This window comes from Melanotaenia boesemani, chromosome 15 (assembly GCF_017639745.1).
Source record: "Melanotaenia boesemani isolate fMelBoe1 chromosome 15, fMelBoe1.pri, whole genome shotgun sequence".
Taxonomy (NCBI): Eukaryota; Metazoa; Chordata; class Actinopteri; order Atheriniformes; family Melanotaeniidae; genus Melanotaenia; species Melanotaenia boesemani.
This window is the reverse complement of record NC_055696.1, coordinates 2,822,423-2,840,234: the sequence shown is the minus strand read 5'-3', so window position 1 is coordinate 2,840,234 and position 17,812 is coordinate 2,822,423. Positions and strand designations below refer to the sequence as shown.

At 38.7% G+C, this 17,812-nt stretch overlaps 1 protein-coding gene across 2 annotated transcripts in view; it reads right to left on the bottom strand.

Moving 5' to 3' along the window:
- The window catches only part of atp2a3 (ATPase sarcoplasmic/endoplasmic reticulum Ca2+ transporting 3), a 42,767-nt gene extending 40,679 nt beyond the window's left edge, over positions 1-2,088 (bottom strand). For both annotated transcript variants that reach the window (XM_042008270.1, XM_042008269.1), the window contains exon 1: positions 1,679-2,088. In XM_042008270.1, the coding sequence (XP_041864204.1) occupies positions 1,679-1,796 (118 nt within the window). In that variant the 5' untranslated portion in view covers positions 1,797-2,088. The remainder of the gene's footprint in view (positions 1-1,678) is intronic.
- Positions 2,089-17,812: the final 15,724 nt, after the last annotated feature.

The following is a 17,812-nucleotide window of genomic DNA, read 5'->3' as shown; positions in this document are numbered from 1 at the left end:
GAGGAGTGTTAACTCTTAGCTGAACATGTCACGCCACTGTCCTCAGTTACCGCAGATACATACTTTGAGGACAGATCATATCTTTTTATCCCCTCTGTGCTTTTTCCTGTCCAAACTGAGGCAAACACTGAGCTCAGAGGAGATCTTTGTGAACATGTTTTGGGTTAATGATTCTGTTGATAATGAGATCCTAACTAGATGGTGCAGAGACAGCAAGGTCAGCAATCCACCCGCAAACTGCTTTGAACAGATGCTCCCTTGGAACAAAACACAGGCACTCGAATAGAGTCCTTGCTTCATCTACAAAGTCTGTGGTTTGTCAGCAGAGAGGAAGAAGCTGTTTAGCAGTCATAAATGAGCCTGCAATGACTTACTGAAACTAACACAACAAGACCAAGCCACTCTGAGGCTGTTTTTTGTTTTTGCTTTTTTGTTTGTTTTTTAGCATTATTGGCACAGACAAAAAGTGGCCGACCCAGGAGCATACAGCCCTCGAGAGGGAAAGGGCATTCCTTCCCTCCAGTATTTGTCTGCAACGCGCTCTCACTAGGCAGGAAGTTCACAGCTAAAAGCGAAAGAGATGTTATCTGTGGCAAGACGTTGCTTTTTTTCCATGAAGTCATCACAAGCCCCTGGGTAGAGTGGCTGGCTTGCAACAAAAGGGCTACTGTTCAACTGGCACAATGTGCCACTCAACTCCACAGCTTGGCCACACATGCAAATGACAGGCCAGGAGTGAAAGGTGTACCGATGTCAGGCTTAAGCTTGAAAAATAGCACGAAAATGCTCCTCAAACACCTGCATGTGTATTTAACATGATGAAGACAGGGGACGCAGACCTATGTGTGACAGCTGCCACATGAACCACATTCAGTAGAAGTTGTAGTTACTGTTTTGACACCAGACCTTCCTCCTTCTGAGATCTTTGTCACTCTAAAAAATTAAACTGAAATGCCTGAATACACCTCATTTGCTCTGGTATCTTGTTTTATGAGCAGTAAACTATACCCCCGGCAATATAAAGAACAATTGCCGAAAGTGAGAACAGGTTGTTCAAGAATTTTCATTTCAATATATTCTGTTTCATTGCCTTTTGCCCTGTTAGACAGAACCTGCTCTTCACTTCCTGATCCCGGTATGACAGCCTGGGATGTCTGCTCTCTTTTTCTCTTATCTCATACACAAACTGTCAGTACTTGGTCTGGGAGGGTTTTCTTCTCAATGAGCTTGTCTGAGAACTTGACATACCCTCAAACCAGACCGGACATGTGGCCTCCTCAGGGGGGCTGAATGAATAAATAAAAAAGTAGGTGTTTTGCTGCAGTAGATCCGAGTTTAATCCTGTGTCGCCTTTCCAGATGCGCTATTAGGCGTTAACTTTAACAAGTGTGATGTGTGTTGCACGATTTCAAGACACATGGACACATGTGCATCAGTCAAAGTGCACTTACTTTTCTTTCTTTTTTTTTTTTTACCTCTGTGCGTCAGAAGGAATAGCCCCGTGTTTTTATTTATTAATTAATTTTCTTTTTACGCGCACAGTCTGCCTCAGCTTGCATTTTAACGGCTGTGAGGGATTTCCTGGTAAATCAATCGATACAGGTTGTAATATTCACCACTTCTCATGTGGACCGAAATGAATGGAGAGTGAAATAATGTAGCTATAAAAACTACTCACCGTTCGGTCCATATTTCTCCAAATTGACTTTAACCTGTTCCAGAGTCAGTCCAGTGTTTTCGTTCACGCCGAAGTTGTCTAAAACTTCAGTCGAAGACTTAGTGTGCGCGTTTTCCATCTTGGTGGACGGGAACTTATATGATCAGATCGAAATGCATGTAGTTGAGTACAATCTATTGTGGCAGCTGAAGGGTGCGCGGATGTTGGGGGGTGAGGTGAGGTAGGAGGGGAGGGAGCGGTAGAAACAGTAATGGTAATTTCCACCGATGGACGTTCAAGCGGTCGGTGTTTTGCTCTGCCACCTGTACCCCCTTTAGGATAAAAAAAACCTCCGGATCCGCGGTTGAGGCGCTGCTGTCCTTCTATCGATCGGCTGCCGTTGCTACTTCATCTCCATCTGAAGGTGTGCTGTGTCTGTGCAGAGCAGACCGCCTCTTGGCTGTTGAGCACTCCCTCCTGCGCTCCCATTGGCTGCGCGTACCTGAGCGCTCGGTCCCGCTGCCTCCTGCAACGTATTGCGCGTGCAGTGGTGCAGGTTAATGGATTTTACTTACGCTGGCCTGTTATTGAAAGAGGAATTGATCTTTTTGCCAATAACTTTAGCAGCCCTTCTCAGCTCCAGCGGCACTAAAGTGCGTCGTTAAAGGACTCATGACTCAGGACCACTGGTGGGAGCAGCTGAAAGAGAAATTATACCTGTGACATGTAGGCAAGCGTACACAAGCCTCTACCTCAGTCCCGAGGCCATCTGCTCAAATGTCAATTTACTCACTAAGACCCATTTGTGTTTTCTCTTAAATTCAGATAAACAAAAAAAGGCTGATTTTTTTCTTTTTCTTCAGGAAGATAGCAACTGTTCCCCAAGGCGATTTTCCGCTGGAAAGCTGTCCTCAACAAATGGAGCAAAAAGGCACGCTATGACTTGTGATTTGTAGTTGCAAAGTAATTCTAAAAAATCTACAAGAAAAAAACATTCAGTAGAAACGTACTCGCCTTAAAAGCGCATTTGCCAGGCATTTATCTATTACCTATTAATGAGTGTTTTTATTAGATCTGACCACTCTTTGAGTCTAGAAGGCTGGACCACAGGATCTTTTTTTATACTTCCTTAAGCTGTTCAAGGAGGTACCCTGTCTTTTAGTTTGTACACATCAAAAGGGAAGCCAAGTTTATTTTAAAAGCACATATCATACATAAGGCAACCCACTGTACTGTACATATTTAGAAGAAACTGAAAAGAGAATACATAGAGTGAGTTGTATATAGACAGAAATTTATCATAATCAACATTATCATCTTAAAAAAAATGGCTTATTTAAATTCAAAGCTGAGGGAAAAAAACTAAGGTTTGAACCCAACCTCAGGTTTTCTGGTCACTTATTCCAGATATTAATTTTGACAAAATTCAGCTTCTCCATGTGTCATTGGAACTCTCAGGATAGAACATGAACTTGGCCCAAATAATCTTAGAAGTCTTGATGTTTTATATGGTGTCACCAGCTCAACCAGAACCATTCAGAACCTTGTACATCTGCACCAGCATTTTAAAATAATTTCTTTGGCTCACAGGAAGCCAGTGTAAAGATCTGAGAACTGGAGTGATGTTTCCTTTTTTGGTCTCTGTGAGGACATGAGCAGCAGCTCTAAATAAGTTGCAGTTGTCTCTGAGTTTGTTTTTGTTTTTTTAGATAAATGTCAGTGGGCAAGCGTACTAAAAAAAATGCATGAATGAAGTTTTTTAAATCAGGCTGAGCCACCAGCCTCCTCTAGATATATTCTTCAGGTGGTAAAAGGCTGATTTGGTTACTGCTTTGATGTAGCTGTTAAAATTGAACTCAGACAATGAATCAATGACACCAAGATTTCTGGCTTGACTGTTTTTAACGTTGCTGACTGAAGCTGGACACAAATCTTTGAATGCTCATTTTTGTTTCCAAAGACATTAAAGAATGTCAGATTTATCATTGTTTAGCTGAAGGAATTTCTGGCATGTCCAAGTACTGATTTGACTGAGGCAGGCACTTAAACTTTATATGGGAACCAGAGTCCCCTGGTGAGACAGTAACATAGAGCTCAGTTTTCATTAGCATAATTATGAGAAGATAATATGTTTGTTTCCATGATCTGAGTGAGTGGGAGCATGTTGATGCTGAACAATAGGAGGCCCAAAATGGAGGTTTGGGTAACTCTGCATGTCATCTTTGCTTGGGTGGATCTATAGTTAACAACTGATACAAAGTTGTCCCTGTCTTTCAATCTAGAGCTAAAGGTTTTAAGAACATCCATAGTTCTTTCACAGCAAAAGAAGATCCATTTGTGAAATAATAGTGTGGTGGCTGATTCAGACTACAGCCACTATCACAAAATACATGTGTAAGCACTGGTATGCTGGGAAGTGTTGCAGTGGCTCTGTTAGGACTGTGGGGGCTGAAGACCGCCCTGAAGGATGACATACCTTCTTTTTCCCTGATTGCATTCAGATAAGAAGGCTGAAGTAGCTTAGCAGACAGTCATGGGTAGTAGATGACGTGTCAAAATTCCTCCATGTAGGCCTATCAAACCCTGGACTTCAGTGTCACTCTATTCTGCATTTTGTTTAAGTTTTTACAATATAAAGTTGGAGCTATACAAGATACTAAAAGCGGATCCAATCATTATCCTTTTCATGCATAGAGACCACTACAGTGGACACCTATTTCACAGCTGTTTTCTAGTATGATCAGGATTGGAGATGGTATATTTGTACATTTGGTGCTTCATTGTACATCAACAAGTCATCCAATACATCTCTACTTGCTATAGGATAAATAAATATATATTTGCATACATACATTGTAATGACCAATTTACCTCAGCATTAAACTCTAAAAGAAAATTATACAGCTATATTTTAATAGAATATTCATATTACAGAAATATGAAAACAAAGTATTTTAAAATAATATCTAAAAATTAATTTAAATAAATAACAACATGGTTAAAAAAATAAAGAAGCATCACTGCAAATGTTTGTAGAAGTAAAATGTTGTATGTGGGTGCATGTGGCACTGTTTCTTAATATTTAAAGCTTGAAAGGGTAACAGGCAGCTGGAGTTTTTAAATTGGGAACACATAAAACATGACAAGCTACCTTATAAAGTCATAAGAAGTATGAAAATGTTTCTGTGATTTGACCCATTATTGGCAATGTAAATTTGTACAATTTCACTCACCAAATGTTGATTTAGTGGTGCAAGCTTATCAAATTTGCAATCCAATTAAAGAAAGGCCATAAAAGTATATAGTTCTTAAAGGAGCTCCCCAGTCCTCATGTAGCCTCATTGTCTCAGAACCATTTTAGAGTTTACTTGCAAACAAATTTATTTTTAGCAGCAGGAAAACCCAAAATCAAAGAATTCACATCCATGGATAAAATAAAGACAGAATCTAATTTGCACAACAATATGAATGCAGTTTTGTTGCAATGAAAGTAGTGCTGTCCTGTCAGCTGAGACCTGAGCACAATTTTAAGCTGCACAATTGGAGCTAAACAGAACATCTCAAACTGACAGATGTGCTCTCTGTCCTTGTGATTTTGCCAGTTCCTTCAAGGAGATTTGGCAAGAACATCCTTCTGTGGTCCATTCTTGGCTGCACTGCTGTTTGAAAACAATCTTTAAGTCCTCAGGACCAAGGCTGAATACTAGTCAGAGGATATTTAGGAGGACCTAAACTCTGTCAGAGGACAGATCATTTTATTTTAAATAAAAATACTGCCAGTGCCATATGATTTAACATGTTCTATGAAGAATAAGACAAAGCACAGGAAGTAATTGTTAACTCAGTGAAATACATTTGTAATTTCTAATAAATTTAACATGAATAAAAATTAGAAAAACAAAAGAAAAATTCTCCTTGATGTTGGTTTCTGAGAAGGAGTCTCCTAATATTTATGTGTAAAACTATCACCTAGCATGTTAAACTGGTCTATTTCCCCTCTCTTAAGACACAGTTGTGTGTGCTGATTACTGAATGGTTTATCTTATAAACACCAACACATCACCAGTACCCTTAACACTAGGGATACTGGTGATATATTCACTCCCGTTTCTGAAATGGTTGATTTTTCCTTTGTTACTCTTCAAGAGACATACAGTATTTAGCTTCTTTTTCAAAGGGTTTTTACAACTTCTTTATGTTTTAATGAAATTTCTGTTATATTCTTTGATCAAAATACCACAGAAATACAGCAAGATACTTTGCAGGTTTTTTGTGCAACAGAGCTGTAGAATCTTGAGGTTCATTAACATAAGAAGTCAAATTTACACATTTTTGTATGTCTGTTCCAAATTTGAAAAACAAATGTCATTAAACTGGTAAACTTTTTGTACTCTGAACGTATATTTTCTTGTCTGTTGAGGTTTTCTAGTACTTTCAAATACAAATTGCGTAAGCCACATGCACACACCACACTGCATATTAAAAAGTGCAAATTAATTCTAGACCATTTTTCTGATTTTGCTACCCCATTAAGGTTAAAACCAAAGCCAAAGTGACACCAGCATGATGTAAGCCTCCTCCTCCTCCTATAAATAATGTAAATGAATAGGTGTGTTACATGTACAGTGTATGAAAAGTTCAACCAAATGTAAAACTTAAGCACCAGTGGTGCTGTGTTGGTCTGTGGGAATGCAGTGGCAAATCAACTTCTGCTTGAAGCCCATGAAGGCTCGGACCAGACCTGATCTCCTGACCTGATCACATGGTTTGAGCATGCCCAGATTGTTAAAAGACAACACGCATGGTTGTAAGGTTGCAGCGATGTACCAGCCAACTGCTCCATAAACCAAAGTTAAGAACAGTGGCTTATCAGAGTTATGTTTGAAGTTTGTTTTTCTAACCTAATGCACTAATGAAAAAAAAACAAAAAAACAAACAAAAAAAAACTGAATTTACAACTTACAGTTGGAAAATATTTGAAAAACACCAAGTATAAGTAAGATTTTATTGTCAGTATGTAAAACATTAAATATATTTTTGCCAAAGTTGTTTTTTCTTACAAAACTTTCACATTGGCACAGTACACACACACACACACACACACACATATATATATATATATATATATATATATATATACAGAAAATACAGTTCTAAGATATTTACAATGAGACAATTTGAAGTAATGCAAAATAAATGTACATAAAAAAGCATAACTGGGTCAAGGTTGGATTAATTTGAACCCTCAAATTCAGTTTCATGTATATAAAAAAAACAAAAGAAAAAACAGAAAAAACAAGGCAGTTCATCAAAAATTACGATTGATTTATCAGCATTATTAACATGACTGTTCAGTTGTTTCCATTTTGCCTCACTGATATTAGAGATCACTAAACTGACACCATTGATATGGTGTTGTATCTGTGAATGATTCATTTGGATTATCTACTGTATGTCGTTCTGCATGTAATGTAAAATATTCTTCTTGCAAACTGTTCTAGACTGGGCTTTGCCCTTCATATTGCAGCATGCATGCATATTTTCTGGCATGAGAACTGCACAAGGAAGAAGTTCACAAAAACGCTAGTTTGCATATGACCCTTAAAGTACCTTTGGGGCTTGAACTTCCTGGAAAATTGTTGTTTCTTGAAAAATATAAAGGTGACAGCACATAACATGAGCAATTGGGAGAGCTGAAACATCCACCCAGAAGTATCTTTATTTTATAAAGATTAAACATTTGTTGATGCTATTACAGATTCGTCATCGACTGAGGGGAGAATCAGCCAACCAGACGTAAGTAGGGAAACTGCTGCTCCAGATTTGCCTTCTCCTCACTTCATCTTTAGTGGAAGGTTACTGCAGCACAATATCCTCTCCGTATGCAGACTTTGAAATGAGTATACTGTTGGAGATCACAAGTGCTGGACTGGGATCTCAAATGCACAAAGGAACAGGGTGCTCCAGATCTGTCCTTGTTCACAGCTGGCCTCTTCTCTCACAGTAGAAAAAAGAGTATTTATGTCAGGAACTTATGTAACTTACAGAAGTGCTGTTTAGAGCTACTTGAAGTTCCAGGATGTGAAATACCTGCATGTGCCCTATCACTTTGGAAGTTCTATCATTTCCATCATTTTGATATTTAAATCCAAAATCTATTTTAAGAACATGACAACACAGCAGCTATCCACCGACAATCATAGCCATAACTTATTACCCTCTAACATGCACATGCATATAAGTCATATCTGCATAGGCCTGTATGAGCTAAAGTCTTTGCATCTGACATAATGGTGACATAAATGTCAAAGAGAACCCCTTCAACGTCAAAGTTCTTATAAAAAGGAAACCCCCAACCCAGCCCCCTCTTTGGCTCGCTCCCTCTTTCCTGTCAGTAGCACACACTGGGGGACTGTACTGGTCTCACGGCCAGTCACACAACATTTTCCACACAGCACTGTCAGCCCTCCAAAAGCATTTGCCTTCCTCTTTTGCTTGCAGCGCTCATTTGCATGAGGGAAATGAGCTATGGCCTCCCAAGCATGAAAAACAGACTTTCTCTTCATCTCGTATTGCAATCCTGTAGTACGACCATTAAGGTGAGTCGGCCAGTTCTTGCTTTAAGATATGAAACCGGATTATTTTCGTATTGGCTGGGAAAAAGAGCAAGTCTTGTCACAGAGCTCGGGGAGACAAAACAGCTGATTCTGCCATTGACTTTGAATCAAGGAGATAATGGTGATGGAGTCGACCATAGTCTGGAGCAGCTGTACCTGACAGGCAGCCCAAGTCATCCCTGCCCAACCACCTCTCCATTAATAAACCTCCCTTCGCTTCTTTTCTCTCTCTCCTTCGCCTTTATCCCATTTGGAGGCTTGGCACATCTGTGACAAAGTCATTTCACAGTCTGGCACAGTAGGATGCCACGCTGCCTGTCAGCCTCAAAAAAGGAAAGCGTAATGTTTCATGTCACCAAAGTCTGAGTTTATTTTGGTGCAAAATCACCTCAGGATTTATGGATATAATTCTCAATCATTAGTTAATAATAATAATAGCATTTAGTGGACCACTAGAGAGACATTTAAAGTATCAGCAATGAAGAGTCTGTGTAAATCACACATGATATGTAATATCTAATTGTTTCTAGTAAAAGAAATTTAAATGTTTATATTTAAATGGGCCTAGGCACTCTACAGATGCTCCAAAGCTCCATATTCTGGCATCTTTTTATGAATGATTCTGCATTCAGAAAGTGTGACTGAAAAGTAGGATGAAGCAGTTCTGTATCGTATTCAGAGTGGGGTAGCTGTGCATAGAAACATAACCAATGAGCACAAAACAGGATGACAAATGTTCACTTCTGGGCTGCAGAGAGAAACCTAAAGACAGGCTACTTGTTACGAGAGATATAGATATAAAAACAAGTGTTTAGATTTGGTTTTGAAAATAGGATTTATGGTTTAGGGAAAGTAATGTGGACGCAAGGCATGCTCAAACATGTTACTCTATAAAATCTAAATGGCACCATGAATGGAAAATCTTAGTCCAAAATCCATAACTGAATTATTGTCTGATTTAGAATAACATAAAATATTGATGTAAATGTAAATATCATCCATTAGAAGCCCCATTAGTGTTCTGTAGTTGACTGATGGAAGTTTGTTCATGACAAAGGTTTCATTGAGTCAGATAGCATGTTTTTTTTGTTTTTTTACATACTTGCATTTTTGTTTCTATGGAGGATTACTCTGAAAACCCTTCAAACTCTTTTGTATTTAGAGGTGTCAGGATGTTGTGTGGAGGAAGGACCCAAATGCAGAACTAAACTGGAGGCACATGGATGAGAAAACAAATGATTTATTAGCCCAGAACTAAAGGCACTGCTCAGGCTGGATAATAAAATACATAAAGAAAAACTAACAAGAAACAGAACTCGGAAAAAGAGTGACAGAATAACCAAAGGGCCGTCCCCATGATGCCCAATTGTAGTAAAACCACAAAAGTATTTTAGCAATCCACCCTTTCATCCCCATTTTCCTGTAAAAGCAGGTATGTGTACATTTTTTGGTGGTTAGACTTCAGTTAGTAGTGATGTCATATAAGTCATGGATGACAGGATTCCCTGGAGTTTGAAGCCAGAGGAGGAGGAAATTATCACAGTAATTTCCAAGAACTCAAGCTAAAGACTAATTGCCCCAGAAATCAAGTAAAAAAAAAAGAAAGATTAATAGACAAAAGCAGTGATGTGGAAATTGAAGTTGGAATTATTTTGATTTTGACTACAAAGCCTGAATGTGCAGTGCTTTCTTCTGAGCCACGAAAAGCCCCATACTACCCCCCCAGGGAAACATCTAATACCTACAGGACACCAGCCCTTGAGGACCAGGACTGAGAAGCCCTGCTCTGAAGACTGCATGTTGTTGCAGCTTTTTATGTCTAAGCAGATTTGTTGAAACCTGTATGTCAAACAGGCTGTTTTCACATTGATGTCTTTTGAGAAAAGCCAGTGACTTTACACAACATCAAACTCAGAGTGTTTGTCAGCATCATTGCTCCTTCTAAGATGGTTCAAATAGGCACTTTGAATCAATCCGAACTTTTCTAGTGACCATGATTAATGATGATATTTGTGGGTGATGTGATTAAACTGCACAACATCTGACAGCCCCCACTTTTTTTTTGCACTTGTCACTGTTCATTTCTCATTTTCTCCCCAAAAGCCAACACGTCAATCTGGAAAAGGTACACACATATCATCATCATCCTCATCATCATCCTCATCATCATCACCGCCACCACATCCAGGCAGCCACAGTGTTTACTGCTCAGTCATTTTAGACAGGATGAGTCACCATGTGATGAAGGGGCTCATCTCGTCAATCAGTCCATCTGTAGTGGAATCAAACAGAGCATATGAAGCAATTACTTGAGTCACTGATGATGTGTTTTTAATTGGAAGGTCTCTACAGGTCTGCACTGCACATCTTGGTAGGGTGGTTGTGGCTCAGCTTTTTGAGTGGTCATCTGTCTGTTGGAAGGCCCACATGTAATAGAGTCCTTGGGTAAGAGTAAATCCCATACTTCCCCCAGAAGACTTGCTTGGTTCCCTTAACCGAAGATGCTGGCTGAGCTAGCACCCTGCCTGGAATATGTCTCTCACCCCATGCCTGACACTGTGACAGCACTGGAAAGCCCTGTCGGTGACAGGCTGCTGCTCCCCAAGTGTGCAAAGGAGCGTTATCACAGATCCTTCCTTCCTGCAGCTGTCAGACTCTACAACTAGCACTGCTCCAAACAGACCACACAACACTGAAACACTGAAATGCAAAAGCACTTAAACTGCTGCACAATATCCCGTTAATAACAATGTGTTTTTTGTCATCATAAACCCCTTTCTGGAAATGTTTTAAGAGATCGCTAGCTGACACAGTCTTAATAAACTGCTTTTCATTCACAGTTTCTGACATGATTAGCCCTCTGATAAACAAAACAGAAAAAGATGTTAATCAGATTCATTGATTCAGTTCTCTTAGGAATTTGGTTGCATTAATATAGTTATGCTTTGCTGTTTTTACCCAAAGAATCACAAGATGCCTTGTGGTGGTTCTTTGTTGATACCAGCTCCCTTTTCTTTTGTTTTCTCAAACTGTGGAGCACATACAGACTGCAAGACTATTTTAATCTGTGTATACATGTAGGAGGACTTTAACTCCCAACTGCATTACCTGCTTGTGCTAGTCCAGCTCTAAAAATATAGATTTTTCACAATTCTGAACAGTCTGACATGATTATATCTAAATAGTTCAGTCTTGTTCAGACTAATACTTCTGTTTCTGGTGTTATGCAAACGAGGATGTTGTAGTAAAACAAAAAAACTTGTAATACATATACTGCAATGCTTTGACATCAAAGCAGAGGGACAAATATCTAAATAACAACGTCAGATTTTTTTTGTGTGTGTCCCATAGCGCATCCTAAAATCATTTGATCTTTAAAGCTCTCTGCAGTATGTTGGATCACTGCCCAACAGCCCTTAAATGAATGCGTTCTTTGTCAAAATGTTTAAGGTCAAGGAACAAGAATAAATGGACTTTTTTTCAGCGATTCAGAGACAAAAATGTACATGTACAAAGATTTGTACATGCAGGACACTGGAATGAGCTTCACCAGAGATTAACAACCCCAGAAAGCTCCTAGAATCTCATGTTAAGCTCTTTGGTATGACCCAAAGTTTGCTGGTTTGACATGTCATCCACATTGGTTAATTCAGGCATGAGACATAGTCAACTATTTGTTTGGTTTGATGTTATAATTGTCCAAATAGAGCAGCGGGGAACAAATTCACATGTTGGCATGTGCAGTTTGAAAGCTGTTGAGGAGAGAATTCACACTATCTTTCGGTTATAAAATGTGACAAAATTTGCAATAAAAGGAAAGAGGTGAAATTTTGAACAGTGAGAGCTGTTCTGCTGTGGCGTTTGTCTCTGCCTCTTCCCATCATCACTCCACACTGATCATAAAGGAAATCAAGTGCCAGGTCTTTCATTTCCCCCAAGAGCCTTTTATGTAAATTACTAATAAACATGCTTCTTCCCACCATAACACACAGAGCACTACAACAACAGAGGCTGTCTCTTCATGTCAAACAGTTTTAATTACCAATCAGGGACCCTGGGAAATGGAAGGTGTGATGGAGGAAGGACAAGATTAAGTGATGCAGAATGCAGTTGTGTAAAATCCTGGTGAAAAGGTGAATGAATTGTTATTGCACAACAATCACATAATTAATCACTGGCAGTGAAATTCTTAGATCCCAGGCTCTCCTAACAATGCTAAAAAGAATATAAACCACAATGAAAATAGTTGACACAAAAAGCAAGAATACTAGAGGGCGGTGCAGCTGCTGTACCAGGCAGTGACGCAGCCAGTCAGGATACTCTCTATGGTGCATCTATTTACATCTATAAAAGTTGCAGAGTATCCTTGAGTCCATGTTGATCCTCCGTAGCCTGCGGAGAAAGAAGAGCCTCTGTCTGGCTGACTTTGTAATAAAGTCAGTGTGAGGTCCACACTGATGTGAACCCCAAGGAACCTGAAGCTGTTGACTCTTTTCACCGTTCATAGTCAGGGTGGAGGATGCGGTGCCGCCCATCCACACAGCCTGTGGTCTGCCTGTCAGGAAGTTCAGGATCCAGTCACAGAGGGCGCTGTTGAGCCCGAGGTCTCTGAGCTTGGTGACAACTGGAGGCTGCAGACCTTCTGCTGACATCCGATCCAGAAACAGTATTTTACCCTTTAATGTCGCATGTATCATATTTAATACATAGTATATTAAAAGGTCCAAATAAAGACTTTAGATAAAAAAATTTGACTTTTCTCTCCATTTTTTTGGCTTGGGCTTTAAAGGGTTAAAATGAGTTGCATGGTTAATATTCCACTTCATGGAAAAGCATCAGTCTATAACAAAATACAGGACACATTTTCTGCACAGATAATTACGTTAATATCTACCAGCTAAATAACATCTGTTATATATCTGTTTGAATATTTGAAAAATTGTTGCAGCTAGTATGAAAAATACTTCCTCAAATATCTTGATATATCAAGAAACATAGATACATATATTCATGTATATTTGTGTGGTCAATAAATAACTACAAAAGCATAATACAAATACAGTCTAGATGCCATTTTTTGAGAAAGTATTAAATAATTGTTTAAAAAAGTTAGGCCCACACCAGGCTGTGTCTGTTAGGTATATTAGATCCTCCAAAGGAATGGAGTATATTTCCAAAACTGTAGAAATCTCCAGCTTTTCATGTTTTCTTACCAGCAAAATGTGCCGAAAATTGGTAAAGGTATCAGTTAATTACAAATGAATTTGGAGACCAAATCAAATCAAATCAAATCAAATCAAATAGATGGGGTAGAGTGTTATGGTACAGATGTGTACCATAAACAAGTTAAGCAATTGTTTGTCTTTATGTTGGTTTTCTTAGAACCAGAAGAGAAGGACCATATGTGGAGATGAAACTAGAGCTGGAGGGTTATATTTGAAACCTTAATGGGTAAAACAAAATGTATAAAAATACTGTAAGGGCGTAATATCTATTCTATTAGGAATCACTTTTAAAATAATCACCAGCTCCTGATCAGATGAGTGAAGCTATGATCTGTATCATTGTGCTTTATTGCAAATCTTAAGTGGCTTCATGTTTCATATCCTGTGACTACACCCGTCCTTTATATACAGAATATATTGGCTAAGCAGTAGTGAGTTGTTAGAGCTTGTTTTAATTGCTATTAATGGGTTTATCCAATCACTAACATCTTAAACTAGATATCAGTGAAAAATATCAGGAAGAGGCACTTTTTATGCAGTAATTTTACTGCAGATGGCTAACTGTATAACACCAAAATGTAAAGTAAAAAGATGGATATTCAAAGTACCCTGCATTGGCTTTAATACCCACAAATCTCCATAATGTGCTTTACTGAGATGCAGATAAAGACCAAAACCCATGCAATATGCAAATCATATATTTGCTTCCAAGTCAAATCTCTGACATCTTGACTCATCTTGTAACTAGCATGCACTCTTTAGGGAACATTTGTTATTTGTCCTTCTTCTCTCAAAGCTGACATGGTGTAAAGGGAGTCATCCCTAATTCAGCATCCCGCGGGAGATTTAGCCTCATAGTGTGAGGCTGTTTATATACCTATGTCAATTAGGATGGCTGTGTCCAGTAGTGACCTGGCTACCGTCCTTTCCTTTGTTTTTAATGAGGGACAGCTGGCTTGTCTCGATCACCACCTCTTCTGTTCATCATCTTTTCATCAGTCTGCAGTGTAGCAAAGCAAAGCAAAGCAATGGCGGCTTAATGACAGAAGCTCTGGTGGCTAAACACGAAACTTCCCTCCAGTAAAAAGGTGTTGTTTAGTTTAAATTCAGAGATTACTAACGCTTTCAGACTGACATAGCAACCCCTGTCAGATAGAACAGATGGATGAGGATTGTAACTCTTCAGTTTGAATATCAACACTTCCTCTTTTAGTGCAAATGTGTGACTGTATTCAAGCTAGCACAGAGACACACACTTCCTCTCTCTGATTCCTGACTCCCTGTCAACAGGGTGAGGCCTAAAGAGTCACTGTTGAACAGGTTTAGTTCAAGCAAAACATCTGATTTAATGAGTGAGTTTCCTCTCATCTGATTACTATTTGTAACACTCTGAGAACAGGTTACTCCTGTCTTTTTAACCCCCGGCCTCCGGGAAATGTAAGACACATGAAGCATGTTTCATGAGTAGAATGTTAAAAAAAAAAAAAATTCTGTGTTCAGTTTTCCTGAAGCAGTTGTAGATTGTAAAACGCAGTAAATTTGCTACAGAAGACAACAGCGTAATAAATAGTTATGCATTTATTTATTGTTTTCAATAATTTATTCAGTTTTCAACATCCCATATTATTATCATTATTACCAATGTTTTTATTTTATTTTATTTTATTTTATTTTATTTTATTTTATTTTTGGTACTGTATTTTATTTCATTTTTTTATTGTATTTTATTTTATTTTACTTTATTTCATTTTTTAAACATAAATCCCCCAGAATAAATTAAACTCGCAGGCCATAATAAACAAACAAAAACACAGGACACATTGCCACTGTATATAGTTCTCAAACCTCTTGAGCCTTTAATGTCCTGCTCTGTTATTTGGTAGAGCACTTTTTTTTAACTCTTAGTTGTACTCATAGTTTGCCTGATACGTCTCATTTACATGTTGTGTGGGTGGTAGTGATGATAGGAATCAGCAGTTTTTTGTGTTCTCTTGGTCCAAAACAAATTAGTCTTTCAGCAAAATGAAGTTTATCTTATTTTGTTTTGCACAGTAAAACATCCAAGTCTGGAAAGACATCTTGTAAGAGGGACTACAGAACTGTGATAACATATTTTTTAGCCACTTACAAACTGTGGGTGCATCATAGTGGATATTTTTAGGACCCAATGTTGTTGTAGCCCATCATGCACCTTTAGAAAAGTGTAACCAAATGTTTCACACAGCAACAGCTGGTTGGTCAAACTGGTCATGCTGCATTTACACAGCACAATGCTTGTTCGAGTGTAATGCTCCTGCAGCTCACAAATGTAAAAGACAATCAGGTCACAATGCTAATACAAAACCAGTAATCCTGATGGTATGTACTGGGTTTGTTTTTTTTTTAAACTTTAGCAGTGTGTCTATAATGTCAGTCAGTTCAATAGATGTAAACATCACGTCCTCTACATGCTTGACTGTCTTCTGCTCTCAGTGAAATGGACCATTGTTCAACATTGATTAGCTCCTCACACATACGTGGGTAAGAGGTAGAGACTTATGTTTGCAGCAGTGCTCTGCATCATAAGTAGAGGCCCGAGGGTGTACAACAAAGCAAAGTTTAGTGAGCTCAGTGAGCAATGTTGAGCTAAATGTTAGCATTTTCAGTTTGACAAAGGTGGCTTTTATCTGACCGATTCACCATCCTAATGTAGGCTGAACTGATATCCTGCTTTGGAACAGAGATTATAAGTAGTAGTACAAGCAGTGATGAGAAGTACATCCTCTATACGTGGATTTTTTTCAATGCTTCATTATACTTCACTACGATTCTCATCGAAGTGTTGTATATTTTACACACATTTGATCACTATAGCCAACTTGCACTTACAAACTAGAGAGGGCCTTGAAGTGCAATCTCCTCTTAACTCCCCACTCAACAAGCACTGCCTGGTCAGGATCCTGCTTTGTCAGTTTTAAATGCAACAGGATACCCCCAATTTATTACCTTTGGATGTACATGGCTCTCCATTGTGATGATTGACATGTGATAGTCAAACAAAAGTGGCTAAACAATCACAAGTTAGGGTAGCATACATCAGGTTAATCAGCTTTAACCTATTCCCCTCTACATCTTAAAAGAAAAGCATGGCATTGTGCTAAAGACAGACCAGTCCTACCCTAAACTGGCAGTCTTGAAGGAGCTGAAATATTAAATCCACCTTTGTAGTTTTTGCCCTACAGACGGGCAGAAACATAAACAAGCAGTACTGAAAGCCTCTCTCCTCAGGTTTGTGGTTTAGCTGTGGCCAGCCACCTTGGATAAGGAACTTTAGGAGTTTTGCTCACAAAACTGTTGGAAAGCTTTTAAAATATGTGCTATAGTTTGGTGGTTTAGGTTAGAGTTTGAGGATTTGTTATTGTCTTGATTTAATGCCAACTATGCTTTTTGCTTTACATCCTATGTTAGTTTAATATGGCAGATTCAAAGTTTTTTTTTATTTTTTCCTTCTCTTCCTTTTTCAAAACATTATACAACAAATTCTAACCAGTTTTAGAGCAAATAAGATAGAAAGCCCAAACTGCTCACACCAGTCACACAAGTCTCCACACCATCCCAGTCCATTGAATACCAACACAAAATGGCTGATATATTTTCATCTGCAGCAGCAGCAGTGCATTTTAACATGTTTGTTCACTTCCAGTCATGGCCTGTGAGTTTTACAGTAAAGGAAAGAATAACAGGAAGGGGAGGAGTGAGACTTGAAGGCAGGTGGGTCCAAGATGCTGTCAAAAACTGTTGGTTTCCAGTCACACAATTTAGATGAAAACAGTTCCACTGTGCAAAGCTTTGACCAATCTACCTTACAGAGGCTCATTCTGAACAATATCTGGACTAAAAAGAAACTCTCAAGTGAACTGAAAGTTTTTTCATGTGAAGAGCAGAAAGAAAACTTTCCAGCATGGACTTTGAATCATTTTACATTACTCTAAGATAATGTTAACAAAAGAATAACTAAGTGCAATAAAAAACATGATCCCTGAAGAAATGCCTCTCCAGATGTTTGTCGTTCTTGTAAAACTGCTTCTCTTACCATTATTTGTTTGTGAAAAAAGCCTTTCTCCTCTTACCAGCCCACTGTTCATCCGTTTGTTTTTGTTTGGAGCAAGGACACGCAGAATTTGTCAGTGTGGTTTCATATCAATATCACGCACATATTCATACCACTGTGCCAACTGTCCAGTTGAGCATGAGGACCATAGATGCTGCCTTTAGACCCTTCCTCCCTGAATTTGATCTTGTGTATTGGCACAGTTGTGCATGCTCAGTCATGA